Source organism: Aricia agestis, chromosome 1, assembly GCF_905147365.1.
Source record: "Aricia agestis chromosome 1, ilAriAges1.1, whole genome shotgun sequence".
NCBI lineage: Eukaryota > Metazoa > Arthropoda > Insecta > Lepidoptera > Lycaenidae > Aricia > Aricia agestis.
Window position 1 is genome coordinate 27,058,828 of NC_056406.1, and position 22,017 is coordinate 27,080,844.

General features: G+C 39.5%; 1 protein-coding gene across 3 annotated transcripts; it reads left to right on the plus strand.

Annotated features, from left to right (window-relative positions):
- LOC121731866 (inactive hydroxysteroid dehydrogenase-like protein 1) lies at positions 1-20,249 on the plus strand. Of its 3 annotated transcripts, none has more exons than XM_042121543.1 (6): positions 1-181; positions 18,139-18,414; positions 18,846-18,956; positions 19,026-19,246; positions 19,313-19,540; positions 20,071-20,249. In XM_042121543.1, the coding sequence occupies exons 1-6, from the start codon at positions 34-36 to the stop codon at positions 20,191-20,193; spliced, it is 1,107 nt and encodes a 368-aa protein (XP_041977477.1). In that variant the 5' UTR covers positions 1-33; the 3' UTR covers positions 20,194-20,249. The 3 variants fall into 3 exon arrangements, with proteins under 3 accessions (XP_041977477.1, XP_041977491.1, XP_041977485.1); XM_042121557.1 differs by having other exon boundaries at positions 18,139-18,261; XM_042121551.1 differs by lacking the exon at positions 1-181 and adding an exon at positions 17,844-18,047.
- The last annotated feature ends 1,768 nt before the right edge of the window (positions 20,250-22,017 follow it).

Genomic DNA, 22,017 nt, shown 5'->3' on the forward strand with positions numbered 1-22,017 from the left:
GCTGCGCACGCGCACGCGTTTCTAGCGGGTACGATGCTAGTGATATTGACGGTGATCGGCGCGCTGGTGGTGGTTAAATATGTGGTGTGGCTGCTGTGGAACCCCGCGGTCTTCCTCTGCAGGACCATCCAGGAGTTGGTGTCGAGAAAAACGTTCGTGGAAAAATATGGATCCTGGGCAGGTACAAGCTATGTTGGTTTACGATTTTCGTTGAAAGAAAAACTAAACTTTAAATTATAAGCGAATACCAATAGTCAAAATTATTTAAGGTGGCATCAGCGATCATTGACCTTTCTAGTCTAGGAGCTATGCGAAAATTGCTCGCAATGTATTCTGTTAACTTATGAAAGATTTGAACTCTTATAAAACGCAAAACCTCTTGGTAACTCTTAGAATGATATTCTCCAACTATTTATGAGTTTGAAATGGTTAATTTCATTCTCAGTTCACATTGAGTATGCAAAATACGATATCACCCAGACTAGAAACATAATATTCTGTCACTTCATTATCGATTTGAATAAAAAACGATGAAATATGACGATGAAGGTTTTTTACAGGGGGTCAATGACCACTACGGATAGAATAATTAAGATAGACTATAAGAGATAGCCTTATATCGGTGTATATGCGTAAAAAGCATGTCAAGTTAGGACCGAGCTCGGACATAACAAAGGAGTCGGTCTGCATATTTCATTTACTTAATAAAAGTGTTAATATAGGTTTTTTGGTTTAAAAGTGTTAATAAAGGTTAATAAAGGCGCGGCAGCCCCATCAGTGCCCGAAACCCATTATTATATTGGACCCGCAGGGCACTATAAGCCGTTAGCGTATGTTTGACCCATAGACTGCACGTATAGAATGCCTGACAGTAAGCACGAAACAAAGTAACCTTCACCTCTGCCGTGCATTTAGCAAACCTACGAGCCAACATATTCGCCTTGACTGACAGTGTCCTCATATTTTGTAGTAGCTGTTATATGTATATTTTTTTTAATTAAGCTCTACCAATGAAATTGTTGCATTGGTAGAGGACGTAGCTTTATATTATAATAATATAATGTAGCATGGTCCCAATAGTGGATTATTTTATCTCGTTATTGGATAAAATAATTCACTGTTTACTAAAACAATGAATTCAACAACTTCAAGTATTTAGTTTCTAAGTCTAAGTCTAGTCTTGAATCGCTCTGTCTACAATAACGAATTTATTGATTTAGTGAAACGGTTCTCATTATATTTTAGTTGGATTATAGGCCTAATGCGACAATCCGTAGACAGAAGTTAGAGAAAACAATATTTATATACACTTGAACTTATTATCTATTCTGTGCTTATACTCTAAAAACTTTACCGAGTTCTGGCTGAAGTCGGGTTAAAAACGAAGGTTGCTTGCTTTTTTCTTGCTTCCTGGCAGTTCCTGATGACACCTGCAATAATAATAGCTTTTACGCAGGTTTAGATATAGGCAGTGCCAAGAATATATCGATATACTCGATCGTTTGTTGCATTAGGTTCATATTTAATCTTCGGAAATTTGATCACGTTTCTGACTACCGATCTAAGTTGAACTGGCAGTCTATTCGTCAACGTCGTTCACTGCGTGCACTCTGTATGTTGTACTCTCTCCTTTACTCTCCTAACGCTCCTCCATATTAATCTTCCCACCTTGAATTCTTCAGTAATACCCATAGCACGGAACTTCGATCATCCAAAAACTTGCGCCTCCACTGTCCTCCTCATAATTCCAGCATTGTCCACTCCTCCTTTCATGTACAGTCCATCCTCCTTTGGAACGCCCTCCCTCAAGAAATTAGGATGTCCCCTAACAAAAATATCTTTAAACACAGAGTTCGTCAATTATATTATTTAAAAATCAGTTAAATTATAATGAGTGATTAGATTTAGTTTCCACAGGAATTCACATTTAACTTTTTTCTATATATTCTTTTGGTATTTCAGCATTTAATTATGTAGGTACTTATATATTTTATGTAGGTATATTTTAATTTCAAATTATATGTATGGTATTATCATAATATTATAGTGTGTATTAGTATGTAATAGGTAAGTACGGTTTATGTAGGTTTATTAAATGATAAAATGTATAAATAAAAGTTGATATAACATTAATATTTATTTAAAACTATTTATTACATCATATTTTAACTAAAATTGCTTTAGAATGCGCCTATTCTACATTCTCATCATCACCCTAAGGTTGGCTGGTAGAGAATGCCACTAGGCATTAAGCCCGCCTATGTAAATATTTGCATGAAGTGTTTAAATAAATAAATAAATATATCAAAGGCTTTACTACACTTACATATTTTTAAGCTACTGCACTTTTGAGCTCGGCGACCGAACCAAGAAATTCCCCCTTCCAACGTTTCCACAAGAATCGAAACCGAAGGTCGTCTCCGGTGTAGGGGCAAGCTGAAACCACTCGAGTACGGAGCCCTTCCTCCTAGTTGTAACGACTGCAACTCACATAGCATAATATATAATATTAACGTAATATATACATTAACAAAATATGTATAACAAATATTAAAGATTTCATATTATTCTCAGAAGATAATGTATGATAATAATTACTTAACAAGAAAAATTGATTAAGCGTAGGCCGCGTCGAGCGTGACCGCCGGCTCATACTCTGAATACAATAAATCATGAATTAATCATTACATCTTCAAAATCGGCGTACCGATTACGGACGATTATACTAAAGTACCTTGACGTTTTCCTCTCAAAAAGAATTTTACTAATAGCGTTTTAGGCATCTAGAACTGCCCCGGGCTAAGGGCGGGCCGAATGGATACGAAAATAGTCGAATTTTAAATTGCTACATTATATGCTACGTAAATACATACTAATATTATGTACTAAGTCTAAGTGCTTCGTGGATCATCGGTTTTGTTCGGCTATTTTCGTATCCATTCGGCCTGCCCTGCCTGCCAGCTGTCCCGGGACAATTTTAGATGCCGAAAACGCTATAAATATAAAACGGGTTAAATGTAGTATATTTTTTTTTCTATTGTTATATTTTTTCTGTTATTAATAGATGTAGAAGACCCTTAAGTTGTAAAATTAGCATAAAATCTCAGAAATCAAAGTTAATGCATCATCGGCTTGACCCATACGACACCACATAAAATTGCGATGACCTATTGCACTTAGTAATTTTCCACATATTTTCACTGTAACAAATAGCAATACATTGTATTTTATTGTTGTTACTATAGCACTTAAAGATCTACAAGGTATAATTATTACAAGCTGTTTAAATACTCTGCGCGTGCAATATGCAGTTCCTCTCGTACCTAGTAGTTACAAGTTTGTATAAGTATGGTGACTGCAAGAATCGGGTAGTAATTAGTATAGCATTTTGCTACTTCACTGATACTAACACTTTGTAATTAAAACCGGTGGTGGAAGTGCTGACGCCGTGACAAATCCTCTGCCCGACCTCTGATGTCCTTCAGCCACCAAGCATAACTGCTAAATGAGATAAAAATTGCTTGAAGACCCACGATCTCTTTATAAAGTATGCCACGTGCAGAATTATAGCACAGTTTCCAGCACACACAAAGACTGATTTTCATGTACAAATGTTCCAGTGGTGACAGGCAGCACGGACGGCATCGGCAAGCACTACGCCATGGAGCTGGCGCGGAGGGGCGTCAACATCGTGCTCATCAGCAGAAACCCACAGAAACTGGGGAACGTCGCCACAGAGATAGGTAAGCCGTAAGATACAGCGGCGACGGGCAGCACGAACGGCATCGGCAAGCACTACGCCACGGAGCTGGCGCGGGGGGCGTCAACATCGTGCTCATCAGCAGAAACCCACAGAAACTGGGGAACGTCGCCACAGAGATAGGTAAGCCGTAAGATACAGCGGCGACGGGCAGCACGAACGGCATCGGCAAGCACTACGCCACGGAGCTGGCGCGGGGGGCGTCAACATCGTGCTCATCAGCAGAAACCCACAGAAACTAGGGAACGTCGCCACAGAGATAGGTAAGCCGTAAGATACAGCGGCGACGGGCAGCACAAACGGCATTGGCAAGCACTACGCCACGGAGCTGGCGCGGGGGGCGTCAACATCGTGCTCATCAGCAGAAACCCACAGAAACTGGGGAACGTCGCCACAGAGATAGGTGAGATATAGTGATGACCTGCAGCACGGACGGCATCGGCAAGCACTACGCCATGGGGCTGACGCGGAGGGGCATCAACATCGTGCTCATCAGCAGAAACCCACAGAAACTGGGGAACGTCGCCACAGAGATAGGTGAGATATAGTGATGACCTGCAGCACGGACGGCATCGGCAAGCACTACGCCATGGGGCTGACGCGGAGGGGCATCAACATCGTGCTCATCAGCAGAAACCCACAGAAACTGGGGAACGTCGCCACAGAGATAGGTGAGATACAGCGGTGACGGGCAGCACGGATGGCATCGGCAAGCACTACGCCATGGAGCTGGCGCAGAGGGACGTCAACATCGTGCTCATCAGCAGAAACCCACAGAAACTGGAGCACGTCGCCACAAAGATAGGTGAGTTTTTACCTTAGCACAGTGTGCATGGGTGATAAAATTATAGCCATTGTCTACCATTTAGGATCAGGATCTATCGATAATAGTTACGACATTGACTTATATTGCAGCGCGGCGTAGTAATTAAGAGGAATAAAAAGGCTATAAGTGACGACGACTATAGTCGTGCTAAAATGCACAAAAAACTTAATTTCTCATACCCAATATTATTTTCAGAGTCATCGTACAACGTTAAAACAAGAATCATTGTTGCTGATTTTACACAAGGAACTGAAATTTACACCCACATCGAGCAGGAGCTGCAGGATATTCCTGTGGGAATTTTAGGTAAGCTAGAACCAATCTTTAAATTTAATTAATGATGTTTGGATTACAAATAATATCCAAAGTACCTTAGCAAATAAAACAAATTCTTTATTCTCTGGTACTGGGTACTGGTTACTACCATTATAGATTTGAGGAGTCTCGAGGGGTCAAAATATCAATTTTAGTAAACAACGTCGGCATGGCCACCGAGCATCCCACGAGATTCTGCTCGGAGTCCCTGCAGAGGAAACTAGAGCTGATGCGCGTGAACACGATGGCGGTGACGGCGATGACGAGGCTGCTGCTGCCGGCCATGCTAAACCGCCGCTGCGGCGCCGTTGTCAACGTCGCGTCTGCAGCTGGTGCAGTTGACTGCCTGCCGCACGCCGCGGTTTATGCGGCCACAAAGGTACAGAATGTCGGACATACTCTGACCTAGATGCGCGTTAACTTGGCTAAAACTACAAGGGAAAGCAGTAAAAAACCCGTATCAAGTGAGCCTAATTTAATAATGTTAATAAATGAAAAGGATCGACCGTCCACAACGACCGAAGGATCAAACAAAGCTGCTGTTGCATGGCATACTTCTTAAACACTAAGGGCCGCGCCCGTGACGTGAGAAGTCAGCGGCCGCCCGTGTATTATCACTTATTTTTGTTACACACTGTATATGTAATACATATCGCCTGGGAAATCGCGGCCGCCGGCAACCACGTGCGGCCACGGGCGGCCGCGGTCGTACACACCCTAAAGTATTATCACTTATTTTTGTTACATCCTGTATTACTAAATACTATGTATTACAGTAATGAAGATCAAGTTTAAAATCATATGACACTGAAAGTGCTCGCCGCGCCGCTGCCATTCCGGTGTGGCGCGGCCTTTGTATTAGCTCCGTGGGCGCGGCCCTAATTGACATGTTTATACATTTCCAGGCTTACATATGCCATCTGACTGCCAGTATTCAGGGCGAATACGCCCGCAGCGGGGTTCATATACAGACCTTAACGCCTTTCTTCGTGTCGAGCAACATGACGGCGTTCTCCGACGCGCTGCACCGCGGCAACCTGTTCGTGCCGAGCGCGCGTGTCTACGCCCGCCACGCGGTGGCCACGCTCGGCAAACTGACCAACACCTCCGGGTACTGGACCCATGGGCTCCAGGTGAGTAGTTGGGTAGTAGTACCACGGTTCACGTGACGGGGGGACGGGAGTCACGTGGTGACGAGACGTGAGCTGAGCTGAGCAATTTATACGCTCGTGGCTCTTGTCTTCTTGAGGGTCACTAGCAGCGTTGCCAGATTTTTTTTGTGCCAAGTCGGGACTTTGGAACTTTTTGAGTGAAAAAGCGGGATTCTTCAGTCAAAAGCGGGACAAAGTAAAAAAAAGGTATAAAATCAAAAGTTATTTGAATTTTTATCTGCGTATAAATTTTATATGCGTTAAAATAACGTTTACGTGACAATAGATAGCTAAAATAGCCAAAGAACATCTACCCCTCTTCCTCCCGCACTCTAATATCTTCATTACGTACACCTTTCTTTCTCAGCACGCTGCACGTACGTTCGGGCTTTCCACGAAAAGCGGGACTGAGCCTGTCCCGCGCGGGACATTTAATTTTGATGAAAAAAACGGGACGTCCCGCCAAAATCGGGACGTCTGGCAACGCTGGTCACTAGTCACTAGTCACTACTCACTTCACAGTGCAACGTGACGAGGCGCATATGTATTTTAAATTGAGCCATCCAAAGTTAGAATAGGCTGCCCAACACCACCTAGCATAGTATAGCATAGTATATCATAATATATACAAACACAACCAACAAACAACACACAAACACCACATACACAATTACACTTACAACATACACACACCTAAATTAATAAGATTATTTTTTACTATTTACTTTAAATTAAGAAGGTAAGAATATCAATATGTTTGACGCATATTTAACGGATGTATAATATTATATTGTAATATACATATAATGGGTGTAACTAAGTGATGTTCACAAATTGTACACAAATACTAATAATTTTGGTTGGGGGGGCCTGGAGATCTATATTACAGGCTTGGCCTAGTTTAGACTCCAGATCTCCCACAAGTTACAACTTAATAAATATGTGTAAACAATTAGTTTTTAAGTACCTTTATATATCCTTGTAATTTGTAGAGATGAATAAAATGATTTATTATTATTATTATAGTACTAGTGCGTGTATAGTGAGAGTACGGAGTATGAGAGTACCATCGAGGAAGTTCATTCCTATGCAATTGGCAGACCAACGTTATTTGGTCGAATATCTCAATTCAATGTTAATTGTGATCTGTCGGCTGGGGTTGACGTAACGCAACCAAACTACTTAGGACCCCGATTTGCATAGGAATCAACTTCTCTGATAGTACATAATATTTATAACGACTAAAAGCTTTCTTTTTTTTTCAGATGGTATTATTACAGACACTACCCGTTTGGCTCCAAACCAAAGTGGTATCGGTGTTCACATATTTCATTATGATAGATTACAAGAGGACACAACGAATAAACGATGAAAAATAAAAATGTTTTATTGACAACCTGGCAAACCTATCCTGTGAAAATTTCAACTCTCTAGCTATTATAGTTCTTAAGATAGCCTGGAGACAGACAGACGGACAGACATCGAAGTCTTGGTAATATTATAGTTGCTAGCTGTTTTAACTCTTTGAGTTTTGAACTCTAAAAATTATGAACAAAAAACTTAAAAAAAAAGTTTTTATTTATAAACACACTAAAAAGAATAAAATAAATTTCTCCTTAAAATGTTTAACTATTAAGATATAACCTCAATATTATACAATTTGCATGATAATAGAAGCTTGTCGCTCGATTTGTGAATAAACTAGTACCAATTTAACTAGGAGTAAATTTATATTAAGTACTTATATTTTTTTATTTTAATTAAATTTAACACTGTCAGATTGGTAAGTCTCGCGACAAGCTTTTATTATCATGTAAAATGTATTTAATATACTAGCTGTTGCCCGCGACTTCGTCCGCGTGGACTTCAGTTTATAGCGCGCGATGTCAACAAAATTTGTGTCAAAAGCTTTTATAAAAAAACCCTGGTACCCCTTAAATCAAAACAGCTGTGCAGTGTGCACATAATATTTCATTTTTTTAAATTAAACTTTCTATATTATGCCAAACTTTAAAGCTTATTTAGCCCCCCAATTACACAACTTTACCCATAAACTATTTATCATTGATAGGTTTAAGGTTCACTTAACCCTAACAATTCCTTCATAGTATATAAAGTACTGACTTATTAAATAACGTAAAAAAGAAATAACAATCGAAAAAAAATCCCAACTTGGATAAAGATGATACCACCTCTTATAGAAAGATGTTGGGCAAGCGTTAGCGCGATGTAAGAGACGCACGGCGCCATCTAGTATGAATTTTTGGAACTAACTTAATTTGAACAAATTTTCGTATTTTCACCCCCTTACAACGCTTTTTTCCAGTAAAAAAGTAGCCTATGTCCTTTCTCAGGCTTTAGACTATCTGTATACAAAATTTCATTACAATCGGTTGGGTAGTTTTGGCGTGAAAGCGAGACAGACAGACAGACAGACAGACATAGATACTTTCGCATTTATAATATTAGTATACATTGAGGTTATCTGGGGGCACGGGAGTGCCCCCGCCAAGATGAGCCAAGCGAAGCGCGCAAGGGCACTACCTACCTTTTCTCGAAACGTTTCGTCGTATTTTTGAACCCTCGTAACTTTGGTTTGAATAATGCCAGATAGTTGAATTTTTTAAGATATAATGACATGGGTATATTTATTAAATGCGCAAATTTTGAATATCGTAGCTATTATACTTTATATTTTATAGGTGTCCAAAAATCCACAATTTGGTCACTGACTCACCGATCATCAAAACTGTTAGGGTACTTCCTGAAGTCTTAGAAAGCTGAAATTTGGTTTGTAACATAATATTAGTACTGAAACAACATAAAAATTATCAAACCCAACTTAGCCTATATCTAGAGCAAAATTAGGCAAAAATTTGTGTTTTTTGTATGGGATTACTTATTAAATAACCCTTAATTTTTATTTTATTTTAATATTATTATTAAATATTAAAGTAGACATATAACTAAGGACTTTAAGAAAAATTTAAGTAACTACCTGTTTGCCATTATTGATATAGAGCAAAAAAGGCCAAAAAAATCACGTTTGTTGTATGGGATAATTACATTTTGTTTTTAGTATTTTCTGTTACGGCGGCAACCGATATACATAATCTGTGAAAATTTCAACTCTCTAGCTATTACCGTTCTTAAGTTACAGCTTGGAGACAGACAGACGGACAGAAATCGAAGTCTCAGTAATAGGGTCCCGTTTCTACCCTATGGGTACGGAACCCTAAAAAATGAACTAAAAGAAAAAAACAACGTAAACCAGCTTACAAAAAGAAATGAAATCCCACCAAAAACATTTTCATGTAAAAATGTTGCCAAGATGAGAACATAATATTATAGTTCGTCGTGTCAAAAAGTAGTGAGATCTCATGTAGAGCCAAGTTTCTAACCTTATATACTCAACCCTAAATCTAAAAACCTTAATTTTACCCTAAAGCGCGGCAAAATATTTGATAATCCATACTAATATTATAAATGCGAAAGTATCTCTGTCTGTCTGTCTGTCTGTCTGTCTGTCTGTCTGTCTGTCTTGCTTTCACGCCAAAACTACTGAACCGATTGCAATACTAATATTATAAATGCGAAAGTATCTCTGTCTGTCTGTCTGTCTGTCTGTCTGTCTGTCTGTCTGTCTTGCTTTCACGCCAAAACTACTGAACCGATTGCAATGAAATTTTGTATACAGTTATTCTAGAGTCTGAGAAAGGACATAGGCTACATTTTGATGTGGGAAAATATCTTATTTCCATGAAAATTTCGATGAAAATGAATTCGCATTGCGCGTGGCCAGCGCTCATCCCGGGGGTCCTGGGTTCGAGTCCCGCAGGCGGAACAAAAAGTTTTAAATTTTCCTGGGTCTTGGATGTGTATTAAAATAAAATTTCAAAAATCTTAAACATATTTTATGTATAATATTATAAAAAATCCAGAAATATATCGATGGAATGAACATTTTAGTTCTAATACGATTCAACAGATGGCGTTTTATTTTTTACTTTATTGTAACATAGAACTAATCATACTTATTAGTTAGTATGTTTTTGTTTATAGTTTTTAATACGTTAGAATATTATCTATACTAATATTATAAATGCGAAAGTATCTCTGTCTGTCTGTCTGTCTGTCTCGCTTTCACGCCAAAACTACTGAACCGATAGTAATGAAATTTTGTACACAGATAGTCTAAAGCCTGAGAAAGGACATAGGCTACTTTTTAACTGGAAAAAGGGGTTGTAAGGGGGTGAAAATGCGTAAATTTGGTCAAATTAACTTAGTTCCAAAAACTTAAAACAGATGGCGCCAAGAGTCCCCTAGATCGCGCTATTGCTTGCTCATACGTATTTCTATAAGAGGTGGTACCATATTGAGCTAGATTTTTCGATTCTTTCGATTGTTATATACGTTATTAACTAATAACTCACCTACCAACTTAGACATCAAATTCAAAAACAACAGCGCCAAAACTACTGAACCGATTGTAATGAAATTTTGTACACAGATAGTCTAAAGCTTGAGAAAGGACATAGGCTACTTTTTAACTGGAAAAAGGGGTTGTAAGGGGGTGAAAATGCGTAAATTTGGTTAAATTAACTTAGTTCCAAAAAACTCAAAACAGATGGCGCCAAGAGTCCCCTAGATCGCGCTATTGCTTGCTCATGCGTATTTCTATAAGAGGTGGTACCATGTTGAGGTAGGTTTTACGATTCTTTCGATTGTTATACACGTTAATATTAACTAACTAGCTGTTGCCTGCGACTTCGTCCGCGTGGACTTTAGTTTATAGCGCGCGGTGTCAACAAAATTTGTGTCAAATTTAAAAACTTTTTAAAACCCTGGTAAGTGGTACCCCTCTTAGGGCCGCGTTACACCGGAATGGCAGCACTGAAAGTGCTCGCCTCGCGGCTGCCATTCCGGTGTAGCGCGGCCCTTAATTAATCAAAATACCCAAAAACAGCTGTGCAGTGTGCACATAATCTATATTAATATTATAAATGCGAAAGTATCTTTGTCTGTCTGTCTGTCTGTCAGTCTCGCTTTCACGCCAAACGCCAAAAGTATCTCTGTCTGTCTGTCTGTCTGACAGTCTCGCTTTCACGCCAAACGCCAAAACTACCGAACCGATGGTAATGAAATTTTGTATACAGATAGTCTAAAGCCTGAGAAAGGACATAGGCTACTTTTTTTACTGGAAAAAAGGGTTGTAAGGGGGTGAAAATGCGTAAATTTGTTCAAATTAAGTTAGTTCCAACAATTCATAATAGATGGCGCCGTGCGTCTTCTACATCGCGCTGACGCTTGCTCAAAAGTCTTCCTATAAGACGTGGTATCATCTTACATTTAAGTTTCGATTTTTTTCGATTGTTATATCTATTCTACGGTATTAAATAACTCAGTACTTTATCTGTGCAGTGACGTAACCTTAAATCTATCAATGATAAATAGTTTATGGGTAAAGTTGTGTAATCGGAGGGCTAAATAAGCTTTAAAATTTGGCATAAAATATAAAGTTTAATATAAAAAAATGAAATACTTATTGTGTGCACACTGCACAGCTGTATTGATTTAAGGGGTACCAGGGTTTTTTTATAAAAGCTTTTGACACCAATTTTGTTGACATCGCGCGCTATAAAGTACTATAAACTGAAGTCCACGCGGACGAAGTCGCGGGCAACAGCTAGTAATATTATAATGTGTCAGCCGCACGAGGAGAATCTATAAACTCTACACATTAGTCAAAATCGGTGGCCTGGCCATTTATCATTACTGTATATTAAATTCAAAGCCCTGGCGAATAACAAAATGGCCAAGCCACCGATAACACTTATAACTTAATAGTTAAACATTTTAAGGAGTATTTTATTATTTTTAGTGTGTTTAAATAAAACCTTTTTTTCAAGTTTTTTAGTCTATTTGACTGTTAGTTTGTGTTGTTTCAAGAATTTTTATTTAAAATCTGATTAACTTAAGTAGTCCTTATTATATATATTGTGTTTATGTATGGGAATTCAAATTTTTATTTTATTTAAAAACTAGCTGTTGCCCGCGACTTCGTCCGCGTGGACTTCAGTTTATAGCGCGCGGTGTCAATAAAATTGGTGTCAAAAGCTTTTTAAAACCCTGGTACCCCTTCAATCAAAATACCCAAAACAGCCGTGTAGTGTGCACATAATATGTTTTTTTTTAAATTAAACTTTTTTATACCTTTTAAAGCTTATTTAGCTTTACACAACTTAGCTGCTTAATGCATTACACAACTTTAGCTTTGCCCAATAGCCAATACCCATAGGCCATTAAACTATTTAGGGCGGATTCGACCAAACTGGAGTAAAATTTTACTCGAGCATAACTGTCTCCTAATCTAAGAGTAAGCTGGTTTTGCGTTTTTCCAACTTCTAATCCAAGAATGAGGTAACGGGAGTAAATAATTAAACGGGCTATTTTGGTGGAATAAATATTAAACTGAGAATAGTTGCTGAGAACTGAGAATAACAGGGTTCACCTGTCACGGTCGGTGTCATTGTGAACTATAATTGACATTTTATTTCATACTCTTTGAGTAACTTGGTAAAATGCAAACGATTATACCCTAGAGTAAATTAAAGGAGTAAAATTATTCTCATGATAATTATACTCGTGTAACTTTGGTCGAATCGGGCCTTAGTATTTATTATTGGTAGACAGTTGTTTCTGATTTCTATGTTGGTACGTGAGTTATTTAATAACATGTATAACAATCGAAAGAATCGAAAATATTAACTCAACATGGTACCAAACATGGTACCACCTCTTATAGGAATACATATGAGCAAGCGATAGCGCGATCTAGGCGACTCTTGGCGCCATCTATTCCAGTTTTTGGAACTAACTTAATTTGAACAAATTTACGCATAAACACCCCCTTACAACCCCTTTTTCCAGTAAGAAGTAGCCTATGTCCTTTCTCAGGCTTTAGACTATCTGTGTACAACATTTCATTACAATCGGTTCAGTAGTTTTGGTGCTGTTGTTTTTGAATTTGATATCTAAGTTGGTAGGTGAGTTCTTAGTTAATGACGTGTAAAACAATCGAAAGAATCGAAAAGCCTAGTTTGACATGGTACCACCTTTTATAGAAATACGCATGAGCAAGCAATAGCGCGATCTAGGGGACTCTTGGTGCCATCTATTTTAAGTTTTTGGAACTAACTTAATTTGACCAAATTTACGCATTTTCACCCCCTTACAACCCCCTTTTCCAGTTAAAAGTAGCCTATGTCCTTTCTCAGGCTTTAGACTATCTGTGTACAACATTTCATTACAATCGGTTCAGTAGTTTTGGCGTGAAAGCGAGACAGACAGACAGACAGACAGACAGACAGAGATACTTTCGCATTTATAATATTAGTGTAGATAATATTCTAACGTATTAAAAACTATAAACAAAAACATACTATATAATAAGTATGATTAGTTCTATGTTACAATAAAGTAAAAATTAAAACGCCATCTGTTGAATCGTATTAGAACTAAAATGTTCGTATTAGAAATTGCATCGATATATTTCTGGATTTTTTATAATATTATACATAAAATATGTTTAAGATTTTTGAAATTTTATTTTAATACACATCCAAGACCCAGGAACATTGAAAACTTTTTGTTCCGCCTGCGGGACTCGAACCCAGGACCCCGGGATGAGCGCTGGCCACGCGCAATGCGAATTCATTTTCATCGATATTTTCATGGAAATAAGATATTTTCCCACATCAAAATGTAGCCTATGTCCTTTCTCAGACTCTAGAATAACTGTGTACAAAATTTCATTGCAATCGGTTCAGTAGTTTTGGCGTGAAAGCAGGACAGACAGACAGACAGACAGAGATACTTTCGCATTTATAATATTATATATGGATATATGGATAGTATTGATTAGAAATGCAGTAGGAGTTCTATAAGATAAGATAGATTGATTATTATTATACCAAGTGATTAAATTATTAAACATAATATTCTAACGTATTAAAAACTATAAACAAAAACATACTAACTAATAAGTATGATTAGTTCTATGTTACAATAAAGTAAAAAAAATAAAGCGCCATCTGTTGAATCGTATTAGAACTAAAATGTTCGTATTAGAAATTGCATCGATATATTTCTGGATTTTTTATAATATTATACATAAAATATGTTTAAGATTTTTGAAATTTTATTTTAATACACATCTAAGACCCAGGAAAATTAAAAACTTTTTGTTCCGCCTGCGGGACTCGAACCCAGGACCCCCGGGATGAGCGCTGGCCACGCGCAATGTGAATTCATTTTCATCGATATTTTCATGGAAATAAGATATTTTCCCACATCAAAATGTAGTCTATGTCCTTTCTCAGACTCTAGAATAACTGTGTACAAAATTTCATTGCAATCGGTTCAGTAGTTTTGGCGTGAAAGCAAGACAGACAGACAGACAGACAGACAGACAGACAGACAGAGATACTTTCGCATTTATAATATTAGTATGGATTATTATTAATTATTAAAGTAGACATATAATTAAGGCCTTTATGAAAATTTCAAGTGCCTAGCTGTTGCCATTATTTATTATGAGCAAAAAGGCCGTCTAGAGTAAAGAAGTCTAGCTATAGCGGTTTTTGAGTTACAGCCTGGAGACAGACAGACGGACAGACAGACGGACAGACAGACTGACAGACAGACGGACAGACAGATGGACAGACAGACGGACAGACAGACGGACAGACAGACGGACAGACAGACGGACAGACAGACGGACAGACAGACGGACAGACAGACGGACAGACAGACGGACAGACAGACGGACAGACAGACGGACAGACAGACGGACAGACAGACGGACAGACAGACGGACAGACAGACGGACAGACAGACGGACAGACAGACGGACAGACAGACGGACAGACAGACGGACAGACAGACGGACGGACAGACAGATGGACAGACATCAAAGTCTCAGTAATAGGGTCCCGTTTTTACCCTTTGGGTACGGAACCCTACAAATGTATGGGATTTGGTGCTGATTAATGATGAAAATTTACCTTTTATGAGACCTATCATACGATACCTATGTAATGTATTTAACGTCTATTATTATAGATAGGGTCAATTAATAATTATTTAATTATCCTTTTAAGTCTTACAATACAACAGTTGCATAATTATTCATTACATCGTTTATTGTTGCGTAAGCCGGCAAGAGCGTGGTGGTTTCGTGCACGTAGGATTCCGTACCTTATTTTATTTTTGTTCTTTTGTATTACTTACATCTATCAACACTAAAGTAGTAAATTAGTGTTCTCTTTAGTTTAATTAAGTGTTCATCTTTATCTATTAATACTAAAGAAGTAAATTATTGAAGTTTTTTGCCAATTTCAACTACTTATTAATCAAGTAATAACTGACGGCTTGGAAAATCGTCAAATAAATTGGAAATTTAATCCTCCAGGTGCACCTCACTTCGAAGGTATTTTCGAAAGCGGTATCAAATCGACAAAATATCATCTTAAGCGAGTTGTCGGTGCCCAAGTGCTCACTTAAGAAGCAGTATTAAATTCGCGGCCACTTTGCCTATTATCACCAGATCATCAGGAATCTGACGTTTTGACTCCCGGACACTTTTTGACGGGAGGTCAAAAAGTGTCCGGGACCTTTAGTTTCACTACCGGAAGAACTTCGGGATGAAAACCGTTGTCCACGTTCTCGATGGCAGATGATTCAAAAGATCACTCACAGTTTTTGGCGCGTTTGGCAGCGTAATTTTCTCCACACGCTCCAACAGAAAAATAACTGGTTCTCAGAATCCCCTAACTGTGGGAGAGCCATGCTTCGGGACGAAGGGGCCGGCTCGACCGGAAAAATACCACGTTCTCACAGAAAACCGGCGTGAAACAGCGCTTGCGCTGTGTTTCGCCGAGTGAGTGAGTTTACCGGAGGCCCAATCCCCTACCCTATTCCCTTCTCTTCCCTTTAAATTAAAATCCCTAAAAATCCCTAAAAATTTAAAGAAAGATGATTTAGTGGTCGTTAATGAACCTAATCTTCCACCTCTATTGTGGAAACTAGCTCGCGTTGAACAGGTTCATACTGGTTCAGATTAAGTAGTTCGAGTAGTTACTCTCCGAACTGCTAACGGACAAATTATACGCAGACCAGTTGTAAAGGTCTGTCCTTTACCTATTAATTAATTTCTTAATACTGTATTCGCTAGGAAAATACTGTCAAGCACGTAGAATGTACTATGGTGTTTCCTTATTAGCTTTAGTTTCTTAATTTATTTTTAAGTTTATTATATTTCGAGCACAGCTATCGCCTATTAATATCACTTTGCTCATGAAATCCTTGTGAATTTCAAAAGGGGGGAAAATATATAGACATGAGCCTATTCCTTATATTCCTTCCACTTTCAAATATCCCGCCAACCGCGCGTATCGCCTCCCACAAATCACTGCGCGGGAGCAACACTCAAGGAAATATGTCCGCCTGAAAGACATCGCGTGTGCGCGTCTATGATCAAAAATAAAAAATCTAGAACTCAAAAACTAAAAGTCTCGTTAGAGGTTTGCTGACTGGATTGTGCTCAATCTACCGTTGTGAACTTGTCGTGCGATAGTTTTACACCCACCAAGGTGTCTTCGAAGGGTTTTCCTTTGCCGGCCGGCGACCAGCGACGCCCCGAGATGAAGAGAATCTTCCTTCAGTCCAAACCTTTCCAGGTGAGTGTTTATGCTTTTCTACCGCTGAAAATTCACTAGGTATTGAAGCACAAGCTTCAGGGAAATGCAGCTGCCTCTCCAGCGAGAATCATACAAGTGTTGTCGCCCCTTTTTTCAAGATGGCGGCCGGGAGACAAGGATGGTGACCCCACAAACTTGAGGTTAAGCTTATATTGACCCCCCAACATATTATTCCAAAAATAAAATTGCATCCTCTAATAAATGCAATATTCGGTCCTAAAATTATAATATTTCAATGGACTAAAAAGGGATGCAATAGGGGGTTCCGTAGTACCGCTAGTTTTTGATAATGTTTGTATAGTTAATGAATGTACATTTATAACGTGTTTTACACTATTAACAACATCATCTCAGTTAGGTTTTTTTAGTTGATCGACTATTACTCAATAACTTATGAAGTCTTGTTAGCCATGATAGTTTTCTTTTTAAATTCAGCATATTTCCTACCCTCGTGAATTTTTTCACATTTACAGAAGCAACCGTTTAGCTGGTAGAAGGGGGAGACACTGGACTCTAACCATTTTTCCACTTTAAAACTTCATATTTCACAAATGGACCCCTAAATCGAAAAATGATTTGTGAATACTCATAATATTTTCAAAAAACCTATCCAACAACACCCTACACGGTGAGGTGGACGCGGAAAAAATAAATGACCCCCGCTATACTTGTATGGGAGGTACTACAACTTTTTTTTTCAAAAGATACCATTTTGTCGGCGTCATTAAAATGTACATTTATGCCGAATTACAGCTTTGTAGGCCTTATAGTCTCTGAGAAAAACCGCGGACAGACAGACGGACAGACAGACAGACGGACGGACAGACAGACGGTAGGACAGACCGAAACTATAAGGGTTCCTTGTTGACTACGGAACCCTAAAAAGTCACAAGTCCCATAAAAACTGCACAAGATGAGATATTAATTTTAAAATATCTTTGCTTGTACGTATATAATGAGTTTACTGTTACATAATCACGTTCAGGGTAAAAAAGCCTTACGCGTTAAGGCCATTGTCGCGCAAACCGATGTCCGAGTTGCAGTTAAATAATATTTTTAAAATAATTGTAAGACGTATTATATAGTTACAATGATATTGAGGGGAATCGGAGTGCTGACGGTGGCGTACTACTCCGTGCGAATACTGCTCATGGTGCGGCAGGCCCTCCAGCTCTGGAGTATGAGCTACTTCAAGTGGGATACGCGACTGAAGAAACGATTCGGTGACTGGGCCGGTGAGATATAGCGTCTTGTGTGAGAATGAAATTCATTAAAACTTCTGGAAGTTTGAAGTGAAAAAGAGATAGATATATGAACTATTTGCAGTGGTGACGGGCAGCACGGACGGGATCGGCAAGCAGTACGCGCTGCAGCTGGCGCAGAGGGGCCTCAACGTCGTGCTCATCAGCAGAAACCCCCACAAGCTGCGAGCCGTCGCGGAGGAGATCGGTCAGTCAGTTGCTAGTGTTGTAGTTGCGGTGGTGACGGGCAGCACGGACGGGGTCGGCAAGCAGTACGCGCTGCAGCTGGCGCAGAGGGGCCTTAACGTCGTGCTCATCAGCCGAAATCCCCACAAGCTGCGAGCCGTCGCGGAGGAGATCGGTCAGTCAGTTGCTAGTGTTGTAGTTGCGGTGGTGACGGGCAAAACGGACGGGATCGGCAAGCAGTACGCGCTGCAGCTGGCGCAGAGAGGCCTCAACGTCGTGCTGATCAGCAGAAACCCCCACAAGCTGCAAGCAGTCGCGGAGGAGATCGGTCAGTCAGTTGCTGGCGTTGTAGTATCAGCAAAAACTGGATCAGTTAGCGTATTTACATACGGCGCCGCAGCGGCAGCGTTTTTCGCCACCACGGCGGCTCCGTGTGTAAGGGCAAATAGAAACACAAGGATGAGTAATGTAACGGCACCGCCGCGCCGCGCCGCAGCGGCGGCGCCGCCGCGGCGTGTGTGTAAACAGCCTTTTAAAGTTGTAGTAGCAGTACTGATTTGGTGAACGACAATTATAATATTGTGCAAATTGTTTAAAATTTTCCAGTGACGAAGCATAACGTTAAAACGAAAACTATAGTAGCCGACTTCAGCACCGGGACCGAGGTGTACGCCCACATCGAAGCGGAGCTGCAAGATCTGCCGGTTGGCATACTAGGTGCGTCCTCAAAAAAATTTGATTCTGCTTGAATTATACATGTGACATATTAAGTTTCTCGGATTCCAGTGAACAACGTGGGCGTGCTGGACGACCATCCGATACGGTTCTGCGACGCGCCCCTGGAGCGGCTGTGGGAGATGGTGAACGTGAACGTGGTGTCGGCGGTCAGCATGTGCCGGCTGCTGCTGCCGGGGATGTTGCGCCGCAACAGGGGCGTCGTCGTCAACGTGTCGTCGGCGGCGGGCTGGCAGGCGACGCCGCTGATGGGTGTCTACTCTAGCACAAAGGTGGGTAGTGCTCACAGACGCAGTAGTGGAATAGCGAATCGGCAGTTAATGCAGCGGGTGTTTCAGGCGTTCATCAACAACTTCACGATGCTGCTTCGCGCGGAGTACGCCCACACCGACGTCCAGTTCAACTTCGTGTACCCCATGTTCATATCCAGCAACCTGACCGCCTTCTCGGAGAGCATCCACCGGGGCGACCTGTTTACGCCGGACGCCGCCGCCTACGCCATGCAGGCCGTCAACGCCATAGGGACCATCCCCGCGACCACCGGCTACTGGTCGCAGGCTCTGAAGGTATAAATGTTAAATAGTTTTTATTATTCGTAGATGTTAAATAAAACATTTTAATTGCAGCCCCCGATCCGTAAGTGTCAGAAAGACTTTTCAGAAGACTTTTAAAATATTCAACCGATCGAACACTGGAATTTGCTTTACAGCATTTCATGAAATAGATAAACCCCGATTTTCCAGCACTGAACAGGTTGATGATGGTGAACTTAAAAGAGCAAAGCGTAGCTCGTCGCACGTACACGTAAATTATGAACGTAGTTATTAGAATTATTCATAATATTTATCACTACTTAATTGATTATTCAATTTAAAAATGCAATAAGTAATAAAATTATTTTAATTTTATTTTTTAAATATGCACATTTTAATATTATTTATATACTATACAGGCACAAACTCATTGCAAAGTGACTAATTACTTTGCATTTTGCAATAACTTTGTGCCTCTATAGTATTTAAATAACCATGAAATATTATAATGTGCATATTTAAAAAATAATTGGAGATTTCTATATTCAAATTCGCCTTTACAGATGGACTTTTTGCTTCTCTTGCCGACATGGGCGAGAACTAAGATCGGCCACTTCATACTGAGGGGCCTGCAACATGAATACAATATGAGGAATAACGTGAAAAACAAACAAAAACCCAGCTAAGTGCTAGTTCATGAAGACTATATTATCTTAAATATCAAATAAGTATGTAAGGTATACATTATATCTATCTATACATCTATATCTATACATATTATAAAACAAAGTCGCTTTTTTTTCCTCATGTCCCTTTGTTCCCTTCTTTAAAACTACGCAACGGATTTTGATGCGGTTTTCTTTAATAGATAGAGTGATACAAGAGGAAGGTTATAGGTATAATAACATTCATTAAATAGTGGAGAAATACTGTTATTGTTGGGGTTTGTAATGTGATGTCGTAAATAATTACATTTTTTTCCGCTTTCATTGCAAACGCAGGCTGAACCCTACGAGATTTATCAAAATAATGTACTAAGTATTGTACACATTGAAAAGGTCTACAGAAAACTTCGCGATGGTATATATTGTCTATCTCTTATGGATATCCCACAATAAAATTTTTTTGTCATTTTCTTTTTACGACATATTTACAATCTACTATTAATGGTCTACTTTGCTGCATATAAATTATTTCAATCGACTATGGGTTTTTCTTTTGGGCATTCACCTTTTTACCGTTAGAGCCCGTGGGGGTCTATCGGTTGTTGTCGAACGAATGCAGTCCGTTTATTGAAATATAAAATTTTAAACATAATATGACATCAAATGGGATTCTTATAAGCTAATACAATGGTAAACAAACATTCTTATAAGATAAATTAACAATAAAATGTGTAAATAAAGCTATGTAAAAAAGAGACAACAATAGTTCGAGTGCAACTATGCAAGAAAGAGACAGCAATAACAATTGTGTGAAATACACTACATCCCGTGCGAAAGGGACAGCAATATTACAAAAATAAAACACAAGATAATACATTTTCCAATAGGAATTACTAATATGAAATCTTAAATCTAAGTGTAAATAAAAGACGGGAATAAAACTAAGCCATTATTTACAACCACTGTAATCTGTTTACATGCGTCCTGTGGGTGGCATATACGAGGCGGGCGTTTGACGCTCTTCGTGTCCAATACAATAACGCTTTCGGGGTGCTGCTGGCGCTCCCGCGATACTGCAGCGCATCTGGCATGTTCGCTGACGCTAGAACTGACGACTTTCCGTCAGTTTTACGCAAGCGTACCGCGTCACTGATGTACAGGGTTTGCGGGATTGACAACAGCATACTGAAGGCGATATGTGGGCAAGCTGACGGCGCGATAGCGGAGCACTGGGAGCACGTCCAATGTCCATGTCCATGTTTCCATTGCGCCGGTACCGTGGTAGTCCCGTTAACGAATGGAACTTATTCAGGTTGATTAGGGACAAAACGTACTAAAAACTTTTTCGCCAATAACTAAAAAAGTATGCTTTGTAGCAAAAAATCTTCTATGATGAAATTAAAGCTTATTAAATTCTCTATAAATTTGATACAGTTTTTCCAAATTCTCATCCGTTTTCGAACTACACGCTCAGGAAAAGTGAAAATTAAAAAAACTTTATTTTTAATTATTCCTTTCTATTTCAGTTTGAATAAGAGCTTTATAGCTTCTATGCTTCGTTCAGTGAGAGGGTCTCACTCACTGAATCCTACATCCCTCATCCCCTCACCCATCCCCTCATCACACCCCTTAATGCGGCAACGCACCTGTAGCCCTGGTGCTGCAGACGTAGCATAGGCATTATGGTAACCATTTTAGCTCAGGACCAGGTAGACCATATTCTTGTTTGCCAGCTTAGTTATTTGTATAAAAAACATCATGAATCATCGGGAATGAGCTGACCCCCAAGGGTGAGGGTGGAAAAATGAAGGTAATATCTTGACGCCAAGAACAATAGACCACTTA